Source organism: Nannospalax galili, unplaced genomic scaffold, assembly GCF_000622305.1.
Source record: "Nannospalax galili isolate Female #2095 unplaced genomic scaffold, S.galili_v1.0 scaffold290, whole genome shotgun sequence".
NCBI classification, from domain to species: Eukaryota; Metazoa; Chordata; class Mammalia; order Rodentia; family Spalacidae; genus Nannospalax; species Nannospalax galili.
In genome coordinates this window covers 3,059,235-3,072,198 of record NW_008331486.1, presented here as the reverse complement: position 1 = coordinate 3,072,198, position 12,964 = coordinate 3,059,235, and the positions used below count along the sequence as shown (strand labels likewise).

Genomic DNA, 12,964 nt, shown 5'->3' with positions numbered 1-12,964 from the left:
CAAGATCAAGGCCAGCCTGGTCTACATACTGAGTTCCAGGCCAGCTGGGAACTACAGGGAGATCCTGTCTCAAAAAGACAAAAATAAATAAATAAATAGAGAAAGAACAAAATAAAGCGCAGCCGTGTTTAAAATATGGTGTCCAGGCCAGGTGGGAACTAAAGGGAAACCCTTTTTAAAAAAAAAAAAAAAAAAAAAGTGAGGTAGATATTTAGCAACACTTCCAAATACAGAACAGAGAAACATAAAGCCAGTCAAAGAGAATACCCTCCTTTTTAATCAGTTTCACAGAGCCCCCCCGCTGCACAGCAGTGATCACATTGAGAGGCAGGATGGCTTTCCTGCCCACATACAACTGCGCAAGATCCAGGCTTACATAAAACTGTTACCTGCCAGAGGAATGGCAGTACAAAGCTTTTTGATACAGGTGATGCAAAGGAGGCAAGACAGACCATTACCTCTGCAGAGTCAAGGTCATGAGGGGCCACTGGCAGACAGCTCCTAACTCCATGAGTAGAACAGCTTTCCCCTGCTGAGCACGCCCTGTGCTGAGCTCAGCTTCCTTCATTCTACTCTGCCTTCACTCCTCCAAGTAATAACGCTACCCCTGGTCACCCACAACTTGGTAAAATTACGACATATATTAACATTCATCGGGCAAAACTCTCACTTTATTTTTTTAAGACAGGCTCTTACTCTGTAGCCCAGGCTAATCTAGAATACACACTGTGTGGCCTAGACTGGCCTCAAACTAGTAACAATCCTCCTGCCTCAGCCTCCCAAGTGCTAGGATCTCAGGCCTGTGTCACCACAGTGGTAATTCAAGCATTTGGCAGTTTCCCAAATAGTTCATCACTGATAGTCTGCTTACTGAGTGCTTCAACTTTAAGAAAACTGTTTCTGACACCCCTTCCCCAATAACAGCAATTGCAGAATCGACTTGATAGGTTTCAAAGAACTAAAAAGAGGAAAACATAAAACTTTTCCTCAAAGAAACAGCAGAGATGGAGAGGTAAAAGAGCATAGGCCCCTGCCCACATGCTGCTGGCACTGCATTCCTCTCTCACCCATGTAACCACTAACAAGTCTGACAAGTTATGCTCCTCCCTTCCCTCTTCACACCCAGTCACCTTAGTGAAGGACATCTGAAAACATCACACATTTAAAACTCCTAGTTGGCCTTTACTCAGTCCAAATGCCATTCCCTGAGCTGGCAATACAAAGATGGGACCTGGATCAGTATGCGGGGGAGCGCAGTTTCTTAGGGCAAGAGCACAATGCTCCACTGCCTAGCCAGGTTTTCTTTGCTTGTGCCCTTCAGGAATGTGTACTTGTGAAGTCTACTTCCAGTGAAGATGGCCAGGATACAACAATGCCCAGAAAGACAAATTCCTTTATGACAGAAATCTATTTATACCAAAGGCTCTCATTAGCATGTTTTTTAAAAATAAAGAATAAGCACTTGAGACAATTACTGTGACCAAGATTTTACCTAAAGTAGGGAGAAAAAAACAAAATATTTACTAGTTTAAAAAATGTACGAGTCCGGCCTGCTAGCGTGTGTCTTTAAAACCAACACTCTGGAAGCAGAGGCAGGTGGATCTCTGTTGAGAGTTCAAGGACAGCCTGGTCTACATAGTGAATTCCAGGCCAGCTGGGACTACAGGGAGATCCTGTCTCCAAAAGACGAAAAAACAAAACAAAAACAAAAAATGACAAGGAAAGACAACCTGTAATCTATTTCTATGATATCAGTAGTGGGATATTAACAAAAATACAGCCAGGCATGGTGGTGCACGCCTTTAGTCCCAGCATTCAGGAGGCAGAGGCAGGCGAATCTCTCTGAGATGGAGGCCAGCCTGGTCCACATAGTGAGTTCCAGCTGGGGCTACAGAGAGACCCTGACTCAAAAAGACCAAAAACAAAAAACATAAATGGACTTTTTTGTAACTCTACTAAGACTTTCATGACCTGAGCCACTGCCTCCCACGTTACTATCCATTAACTTTGTAAATTCTATATAATAATTTTAAGCTACTGAGTTATTTCTCAATGGTGATTTTGTTACTTTTGTAAAACAAGTGCTGGGAGAAAGCACAGTAAGAAAGGATCATTCCTCTTTCCAGAAAAATAGACAACTCAAATCACTTCTTGCCTTATACACTACCCTGCCACAGAGTGAGTACTTCCTAAATTCAGCAATCAACATTGAAAGACTTCTAACATGAAATTAAACCAGTGATGCTTGATGCTGAAGTCTTCCTGGACAGAGAGTTTGCAGAGGGAACCTAGCTGCCCCTGGAACAGCGCTGGGCTCTTCAACCTGGGTCCGTGAGTTGTCACCAATGCTAAATTCTACCTCACTACTGGCTCAGGCACCACAGTGTGGCCCAAACCCCAAATCTATTACCCTCTCTTCCACAGAAAAGAGCCCTGGCACAATGTCCACATCTTTATATTTATTTCCACAGCAATAACATGGAATATATTTAGCTACCATTAGAGAGAGAGAGAGAGAGAGAGAGAGAGAGAGAGAGAGAGAGAGAGAGAGACTCATTGATTTACAAGTCTTATAACAATGAATTCCAACTATTCAAAATCTTCTGCTGACTTAACATTTATTGAGTAAATGTCAGACTCCCATCTAGGTTGTAAAACCATGTCATAGTTTGCTTGCAATGTATTTATGACAGGATGTAACTTCTAACACCCAGGCAGGGTTGACAATGATAGCCATGAAGTACATGGAGTTCCTGACCTAACATTCAAAAGGACATTTCAGTTCTAGTTTAGTTTGATCCCTCCCTAAAAGGCAGAAACCACATCCCACACTCCCATGCAAATTCCTATTTTGGGATTAAAAATAAGAAGGAAGCATGAAGAAAACCCAGCTTCTCTTGGCACTGTGTGGCCGAATTCTCAGAGGGGCGCAGACAGCCTCTGTAGCCATCTGCTCACGGCTAGTTCTCATGGGTCCCTTAAAAGATGCTTGTATGCTACCAGCAACAAGGGACTCAAAAGGATGGGAGTGCAGCATTTGTTATAAAAGAAGCGAAACACGTTCAGGAAACGTACAAAGTGAAACCAGTCAGTGATGGCCTATGTACAAGACTTGTGCTTGAAGCCTTGGTGTGTGTCCTCGGCCAGCTTCTCAGGCACCAAAGCCCATTCCTGATTAATTACTGATGTATGATGCAAACCAAACTACTAGAACACATACTTTTTTTTCAGAAGAGGGAAATAAAGGCACAGAAACCTGCCAAAATAGATTTTTTTTTCCATAAGAATAGTGTGGTTGATTAAAATAGTTTAAAACTAGTAAAACTTGTATCACTAGAGCAGACAATATAAATTAGTTTTTTTTTTTTTAAAAAAAAAAGACATTCACTGAATTCCTGGTCTGTGCATTCAATGTGAATAAGCATCAGAAATATTTCACAATTGAAGGTCTGTAAGGAGCTCTGTCTGGAGTTTCTGCTCAGTGTCTCAAAGGAGAAGTACCACAATACATACAGTTCCATGTACTGCTCTTATGTAAGGTGGGTAGAGTCTGTCTCCTATGTGCAGGCTCAACATGTCCATGGTGATACATGCCTGCATGACTTCCTCGTCAAACTCTATACCCAGAGAGTTCAATAAACTGTATTACACATTAATAAATATTTCTGGCTTTGCTGTTAAGCTTGGCTTAAATTTTGTCAAGGAAACCATTTCACAAGATGGTATGTCACAACCTACTATCAGAAACTGTCCTTGTTTATTAGGATCTGAAGATGTCCATACTATATCCAAATATAAATATATATTATATTTACATTTCCTTCCTAGCTTTTCAGTTCAGGAGAGTGTATGTATAGAGAATGCTATAAATGCACCACTACTGAAATCCTCAGTGCAGCTGCTGCGTTCCTTCCATTAGCTGCATACAGAGAAGACAGCATTACTTAAAAGAGGTGGACTGTTCTTTTTAAAGTAAAACAAAAGAACAGGGAATCCATGAATGGAAATCTGGACATTTCCTAAGAGATTCTGTTTTGATTTTTAATATTTCAAAATATCTGAAAAACATGGTCCCTTTTTACAGTGCTACTCTCTACTTGGGGACAAGAAAATAAAATAAGCAACTCAGAAAGGAAAAGAGCCTAAAAAGAACCTGCTTATTAGCTTGTTAATCTGTTTAGTAAAGATTTGTTTTAAAATGTCTGAATGCTGTACAATATTATACAAAACAGTCTTCAGCTTTCAAAGTAGCTGCTACATTTTCTTAGAGATCTGCCTGCCTGCCTAACAGTCTGCTGCTGTGGAAGGCCTGTGTCATGGTCACTTTCGGTCATCGATGGTTTTAATGAATTCCACTGCTGCTGTGAACTGCATCCACCAGTAGGACTCCTCTCCAGACAGACAGCTGGCATAGAAGCTGTTGATGTACTGCACGGTGGACAGCAGGCAGGGTGGGTTTGCCTAGAGAGGTGGGAAGTAAGAGCAGATTACTCAGTGCTGTGCTCTGCTAGTCATCTCAGCACTGCTCTTCAAATGCTCTTCTGTGAAAGGGACTCCAGACCTTTGGACAAAAATTCCTGAACTTTGTTTTTCATAGTAATCTCTAAAAACCTTAAAGGCTTAGAAAGGAGCTAGGATTCTAACCCACTACTTTGTGAAACCCTGTGCCATCCTGCTCAGGAGGCCACATAAATTAACTGGTAATGGTAGAGACCCACTTTTTTTTTGGTCTTTTTGAGACAGGGTCTCCCTGTAGCCCCAGCTGTCCTGAAACTATGTAGACCAGGCTGGCCTTGAACTCACAGGGATCTGCCTGCCTCTGCTGGGACTAAAGGGGTGTGCCACCACACCCCGCGAGACCCACCTTTATCAGCACGAACACCAATACGGGAACAAAGTCATCTGCTCCGGGGACAGAGTCCTCATTGGCCAGGCTCAGGAGGTTCATGATGGTGGAGCACATTCTTAAGATGCACTGGACTTTGTCCCGGGGGGTTTTGTAAGCACTTATTGTCCTGATTTCTGACTGTGCAGAAGGCCATGGTGCCTCCCGAAGATAAACCTGAGAGAGTAGACAGTATACAGATCATGAATCTAACGACAACCTATACAGCAGCCATGGTGCCCATCTCACCAGGCAAAGGCAGGAACCTGCTTCTTCCTTTATTCAGTAAATTATACCGTAGTTCCTTCCTTTCCCACCCAAGATAAATGCTTTATATTTAAAAATAGCAACCTAGGGGCTGGAGAGATGGCTCCGTGGTTAAGAGCACTGACTGCTCTTGCAGAGGACCCGAGATCGATTCCCAGCACCCTCATAGCGGCTGCGCACCGTCCTTAACTCCAGTTTCAGGGGAATCCGAAGCCATCTTCTGACCTCCCACGACACTGAACGACACAGGGGCACTCACATACATGCAGACAATACACTCATACGATTAAAAAAAAAAAAAGCAACCTAGATACCCATTCAGAGAGAAAAAGTAAAGGTATACAATAAACACAGAACCTAGAACCCATGAAATTTTACATTATGTTTCTTAAATAGCTAGAATTAAATTTTCTATTCCTGTTATTCCAAAAGCATAAACAAACTACTACAAGAAACTTTAAAAATCACTGCAGGGGTTGGAGAGATGGCTCAGCGGTTAAGAGCACTGACTGCTCTTGCAGAGGACCAAGGTTCAATTCCCAGCACCCACATGGCAGCTACGAACCATCCTCAACTCCAGTTCCAGGGGAATCCGAAGCCCTCTTCTGACCTCTGCAGCACTGCACAACATGGGTGCACTCACACACATGCAGGCAATCCACTCATACACATAAAATAAAAATAAAAATTAAAAAATAGACCAGGTGTGGTGGTGCACGCTTTTAATCCCAGCACTTGGGAGGCAGAGGCAGGCAGATCTCTGAGTTCAAAGCCAGCCTGGTCTACATAGTAAGTTCCAGGACAGCTGGGGTTACAGGGAACCCCTGTTTCAAAAAGACCAAAAAATAAATACATAAATAAATAAAAATTAAAAAATTGAAAATCACTATGTATCCTTGTTGGGGTGGTTCTAGGAAAAACTGACTTAAAGCCGTGTGTGGTGATACATGCCTATAATCTTAGCACTTGGGAGATGGAAGCAGGAGGCTCAGGAGTTCAAGGCCAGCCTTGCCAACAGAGCAAATTTGAAGCCAGTTTAGCTATTTAAGACCCTGTCTCAAAATATCAAAACAAATCAAACAGCAAAAAACCCATGCCAAAGAAAATTTAAAACTTTATGCTACTCAATGTTTCATTACATGGAATTTAATGAAAATAATCAGACACTTTAAATGGCTGACATATTCCAGCTTTCTTCTGTAAGAGACACATGTTCGGTAAAAATAGTATCAGCAATTAAAAGGTGATGTGAGGCCGGGTCTGGTCTGAGCACTTCTTCTGGAATAGTTTCACCCTCTATGGAGTGCCCCCAGCAGCTCCTCCTTAAATGGGCTGGCTGTGTAGAACTGGTCTGAAGGAGTGCTGAGGTATCACCTACCCAGGAGGGCAGCTGGGACAGGTCCTGTCTGGGGATGGAGTGGCTCTGCAAAGGAGCTCTCCTGCAGGCTCTCCCTCTTCTCTTCTTTTGAAGGTCCTTTTCCATAACAGGGAATTTTAACTCTCAAAAGCACCTTCCGGTATCTGACAGTCAAGCTGAAGGACACCAGGTGAAGTGGAGCTGTCTATCTTTAGTGCTCGGGTGCCTTGACAAAATGGTAACACATCCAGGTATGCCATGCAGCTTTGGTTTACACCATGCTACACACAAGCCCATATTACCTCTGGTATCTGGAGAGCTCTGTGGTTTGCAGTCACTACTTTAGACAATCTCTGGATATGTTCATGAAGAACCCTGAAAACCCCCCAAAACACATATGTAAATGCACATTTCTGAAAATGAGGTATACAAATAGTCAAAATTGATCTCTTCAAAACAAAACATTAGCCTCATTTCTAGATACAGATTACCATTAGAGACTCTCTCTTAGCCATATGTATTCTTTCTTGTTTAAAAGGGCTCATCTTAGCTGGGCATGATAGCACACACCTATAATCAAAGCACTTAGAGGGCTGAGGCAAGAGGAATACCATGAGTTGGAGTCTAGCCTGTGCTACATGGTAAGTTTAAGGTTAACCTAACTGTAGCAGGATACTATGTAAAAAAAACAAAAACAAAAAAAAAAAAAAGACTTATATTTAAAGCCTAGGCATGGTGGTACATGCCTAGAATTCTAGCCCTCAAGAGGCTATGGCAGGGAGATCATGAATTCAAGCCCAACACCAGGTTGGACTACATAACAAGACACCTCTCAAAGGCTCATATTCAGGATTTACTTGGAAATGCTGACTGAGCCGGGAGGGGAGTAGAGAAGTCCTCCTTTCTTCAAATAGGACAGCACTCCCAGGATAGGAAAAGAGCCCTTAGTTTGAGTATTTTCAGTAAAGAAAAGAGTAATGAAAAAAAAAAAAAAAGGGGAAGCAGGAGGGCTCAAGAGCTAGAAATCAAAGACGAAAGTTTCAGATGGAGAAAACTCAACCACATGCCTCATTCTGTAGATGAAGAGAATTGGAATTTAAAAGGTTAATGGTCTGCTTCAATAGCAAGGACTAAATTCAACCTCCTGACTTCTAATCCTTATCAGACAGCCTGCTTGCTCTCCACATTCTATAAAACCTGCAGAAATGGATGGAGTGGGTAGGATAAGCTTCTCTGCAATACGCATAGCTTCAACACCCCAACTCCTTATCCCATGCCTGATGCCAAAAACAAGTGCTCTGGAGAGGAAATGAGCCTAGGGTGAGCGAACAGCCTCTGGGACTATGAACATGTGAGGGAAGGCAGGCTCGAACAATCCTAATGTTCAATTCACAGGAAAGTGTATTCTCTCAAACACATGTACAGTTCCTTTAAATTTCTATGGGTTTAGACATGACTCAGTGGTAGAACACTGGCCTAGCACACATGAAACTCTAGGTTCCATCTGTTGGACTACCACAAAAAAACCACACAGAAACAACAACTCTTTCATGAACCACTAGTAACTCTCCTGAGATCCTATTACAACTCTCCTGAGAATCTTTGGACACCATCACTGGAAAATATGGTGACAATCCCAACATGTACAGAGGTAGAAACAGGATTGTAGGGAAGTGCTTATGAAAATATAGAAAAGGAAAACTACAAAAGCTAAATTCCCTATACTCCCTCCCAATATCTTGCTTAAAATAACCAGTTACTATTCCATTTCTTTCCCAGAATTACTTTTTCCCCCCTGAGGCAGGGTCTCAGTATTGACTTGTGAGTATCCTGCCTCAGCCTCCCAAGCATTGATTATAGATGTGTGCCAACTCACCTAGCTAAGGATTTCTATTTATTTATTATAACACTGGGGATCAAACCCAGGACCTTTTATATTCTCCCACTGAGCTACATCCCTAGCCCTGAGGATTACTTTTTAAAAGTCTTACTGAGACACAACTCACATACCATATAATTGTGGATACTTGTTAATACTCATGTATAATTAATGTATAAACTATTAATTCCCGATAACTATATAATGAGCACATATCAGGAGCCAACACTGTGCTTGATGCTGTGGCATAGGGTGAATAAAAACGGATTGCTTTGTTTTTGTTTATATTCAAAGTGGACAGGGTCTCACACTGTGAAACACCAACACCATCACCTGGGTTGGCCTTGAACTTGACTTGAACCTCTTGACTTGAACCTCTGAGATCACTGTGGTGAACCACCACTCCTGGTTTAAAAGTGTTATTTCCTACTCTCATGATGGGGACAACCCAGAAGAGAAGAGAGTGTTTGAAAACAGTGATCAAGAATAGGGGAATACCCATAAAAAAAATAAAATAAAGACATAAAAGAAGAAAGAGTACATGAAGTTATCAGAAAAGAGGGGTTGGAGGGGAGGGAGTGGGCATGGATTTGATCAAAACTCCTTATATGCATGTATGAAATTCTCAATAAATTATTTATTAAAAAAAAAAAAAAAGAAAGAAAGAAAAGAAGGGAAGAAGCCGGGTGTGGTGGCGCACGCCTTTAATCCCGGCAGAGGCAGGCGGATCTCTGCGAGTTCAACGTCAGCCTGGTCAACATAGTGAGTTCCAGGTCAGCTGGAGCTACAGGGAGACCCTGTCTCAAAAAGACCAAAAAAAAAAAAAAAACAAAAAAAAAAAAAAAAAACCAAAAAAAAAACTGGATCCCTAGCCCCCATGTAAAAAAGCGACCTCTGGCCTCTATACATGGTCACATACATATGTACATACATATGTACGTGTGTGTGTGTGCGCATGTACACGCACGCATGCTTGTTTGTGTGTATACCCCTGCCCACCTTCCCCAAAAGAAAAAACCATAAGGAGAGTACTTGCCTAACATGTACAAGGCCCTAGATTCAATTCCCAGTAGTGGAAAAAGAGAGAATGTCATCCTTCAAGAGACATTTGGCAATACCTAGAAACATGTTCAGTTGTCATACTGGTTGGGAACTATGGGATTCTGGAGTGTAAAGCCAGTGGCACTGCTGAACATCCCACCATATCCAGGACAAGCTCCCATGTCAAAGAACTACCTGGCCCCAAATATCAGGAGTACTGGGTTAAGAAACCATGACAAATGGCAGATAGCAAACATGAACCTGCTAAACAAAAGTGTGAGGCCTAAGAGAAAGCTGAGCAATTTACACTAGTCAGGAAAGGGTTCCCAAGGAAGTGATGCTTGAGTTGACATCAAATGTTTAGCAAGAAATAATCACATAGAGAAGGCACAGAAGAACATCTGTGGCAGGATACAGTGGCAGGATACAAAGTGGTACCTTCCAGAAAGGCCACCAAATTCATACTACATCCTGCCTGACTGCCCTAAAGCCCTCAAACTGCATATTACTATTTTGATTATGTAACCAGGGTGGGTGAAAATGTTAACTGATAAATTTCCTATCAGATATCAAACCAAAGGTACAGCCTAAATCTAGGGCTTCCCGACACATCCCATGTAGTCCAGCACAGACACTATACACAGAAGTACTCACTGGTCACGAAGTATGTCACCATCCTGGTTAGGGTAGAAAGCAAGCTTGAAAATCCGATTCATCACACTTCGTTCAATGGCAAGCTGAGCATCCTGGAGCTGCTCCTCACTAGCATTCTGCCATATGACATCCTGAGCCATTGCACCATAAAGGAACTGGAGAAAATCTTCTACCTGGGCAGTTTTATCATCAGCTGCTGTGAGTTTCTGAAAGTCTCCAATGAAAAATAATAATTTATAAAATACACCACAGAACTAACATTAAAAAGGAAACTGTGGTCGGGCTGTCTGATCCTGTTGTTTTCTACTGTTTCCATCCTCTTCATCCAAAAGTATTAAATGGAAAAATTCTAGAAATAGTTTAGAAGTTTTACTATTTTTTAACAGTTATTTATTGGGGGGGAGGGGGTACACCACAACGTGCATGTGGAGGTCAGAAGATAACTTGCAGGAGTTGATTCAGTGGTTCTTTTCACCATGTGGGTCCTGCGAATCAAACTCAGGTTTGTCAGGCTTTGTGACAAGTGCCTTTAACTGCTGAGCTACCTTCCCGGCCCAGTTAGTAAGTTTTTTTTTTTTGGTCTTTTTGAGACAGGGTCTCCCTGTAGCCCCAGCTGTCCTGGAACTATGGAGACCAGGCTGGCCTTGAACTCACAGAGATCCGCCTGCCTCTGCCTCCTGAGTGCTGGGATTAAAGGCGTGCACCACCACACCTGGCTTCAGTTAATAAGTTTTAAATAGCACTCTGCTCTGAAGAGCAGGAACAAATCTAGAATCACCCATTTAGTCCAGCCTGCATGTGAAGTATATTTTGTTCAGCGTATCCATGCTGTATATGCTGCTTGTTCAGTTACTTTACTTACAACTCAACCATCCACATGGTGTGTAGAGCTCAGCACTATGCAGTTTTAGGAATCCACTGACAAGGGTGGAAGGAATCTCAGAACATAGCTCTCATGAAAAAGGGGAAAAATCTATAAAAATCATTCTTTTAAAAGATATTTTATCATTTTAAGTGTATGAGTGTATTGCCTGCATGTACAAGTGCACTTGTGCAGTGCAAGGCCCGAGGAGGCCAGAAGAGGGCGTTGAATCCCCTGGAACTGGAGTTACAGTCAGTTGTTAGCTGCCATGTGGGTGCTGGGAACTGAACCGGGTCCTCTGCAAGAGCAGAAATGCTCTTCCACTGAGACCCTAGAAATCATTTCAATCACTAATGAGACAAACACCATAACCTTTAAAGACAAAAATGTTTGGATGCAATTTACTTTAGCATTTGCTACCAAATCATCAAATGCAGGGAAAAATAAGAAATATGTAAACATTTAAATACAAGGGGTTTGTTATAAAAATAAATGCAGCTTTAAAAAAAATTATGTGCCAGGCATGGTGGCACATGCCTTTAATCCCAGCACTGAGTTCCAGGACAGCTGGGGCTACAGGGAGACCCTGTCTCAAAAAGACCAAAAAAAAAAAAAAAAAAAAAAGTGTAGGAGTGTTTTTCAAGCATGTATGATGTAAGTGTACCACATGTGTGCAATGAGGAAGAGGACAGAAAAGGGTGTCAGATCCCCTGGAACTGGAGTTAAGGACGGTTGTTAGTGCCACTACATGGGTTCTAGGAACAGCAAGTGCTCTTAACTGCTAAGCCATCTCTCTACCCCCAGTTCTGGTTTTGTTTTGGTGTTTTGAGATAGGGTCTCCTGGTAGCCCTAGGTGGCCTGGAACTTGCTATGCATCCCAGGGAGGCCTTGATCTCACAGAGATCTCCCTGCCTCTGCCTCTGTCTCTGCCTCCTGAGTGCTGAGATTAAAGGTACTACATCTGGCTCATTTTCTTCAATTTTAAAAATAAACTATAGATATTCAATCTGAGATAAAAAATGCAATTTAGAGATTTGATATCAAAGTTTAATTTTTGTTTTTGCAGCACTGGGTATTGAACTTAGGCCTCACATATGCTAGGATATAGCTATCAGTGAGCTATGCCTTCATCTGGTTTTGCTTTCAATCATGAGACAGGATCTCACTAAAATGCCCAAGATGGCCTTGAAATCACTCCATAGTTCAGGCAGGCTCTGAATATAGCCTGGGCATGCCTTGAACTCCTAAGCCCCTGCCTCAGTCTTAAATTTGACTCTATAGCCAGGTTTGAACTTGTGCTCTTCCTGCCTGAGCCTCCTGGTCAGGTGGATTACTGGGCTGTACCATCATGTCCGTGTTTTGAGCTTTTTTATTTGTTTTTCCTTTGAGACAGGGTCTTGCTTTATAGCCAAGGCTGGCCTAAACTCATAATCCTCCTGTTTCAGCCTCCCAAGTGCTGTATTATATGTATATGGCCACAACATCAGCTTCAAAGTTTATTAAAAATCCTAAAAGGGGGACTGGAGAGCTGGCTCCTCAGTTAAGAGCACTGGCTGCTCTTGCAGAAGACCCAAGCTTGAATCCCAGTACTCACATTGCAACTAACAACTGTCCATAACTCTAGTTCCAGGGATTCCAACACCCTCTTCTGACCTCCACAGGCATTGCACAACATAGGTGCACTTACACACATGCAGGCAATATACTCATACACAAAATAAAAATGAATTTTTAAAAAAAATCTTAAAAAAAATTAAAAAGCCATGCTGGTGGCCACTGGCCCAGCTGGCCTGGTGCTTCCTTTAAATAAAAAAATTAAAAAAATAAATCTTAAAAATAAAAATAAAGTAACCTGAAAGAGGGTCTGGAGAGATGGCTCAGTGGTTCAGAGCACTGGCTGCTCTGGCAGAGCACCTGGGTTCAGTATCCAGCACTTACATGGCAGCTAACAACCTTCCGTAACTCCAGTTCCAGGAGATTCAACAACCTCTTCTGGATTCCTTGGGCATTGTATACACA

The 12,964-nt window shown here is 42.2% G+C and overlaps 1 protein-coding gene across 1 annotated transcript in view; it reads right to left on the bottom strand.

The window, feature by feature from the left end:
* Window positions 1–254: 254 nt before the first annotated feature.
* Gapvd1 (GTPase activating protein and VPS9 domains 1) overlaps window positions 255–12,964 on the bottom strand; it is a 105,692-nt gene continuing 92,982 nt past the window's right edge. The window contains 4 exon segments of the mRNA XM_017796194.2: window positions 255–4,461; window positions 4,865–5,062; window positions 6,812–6,884; window positions 10,084–10,297. Of these exon segments, the coding sequence (XP_017651683.1) occupies window positions 4,321–4,461; window positions 4,865–5,062; window positions 6,812–6,884; window positions 10,084–10,297 (626 nt within the window). The 3' untranslated portion in view covers window positions 255–4,320.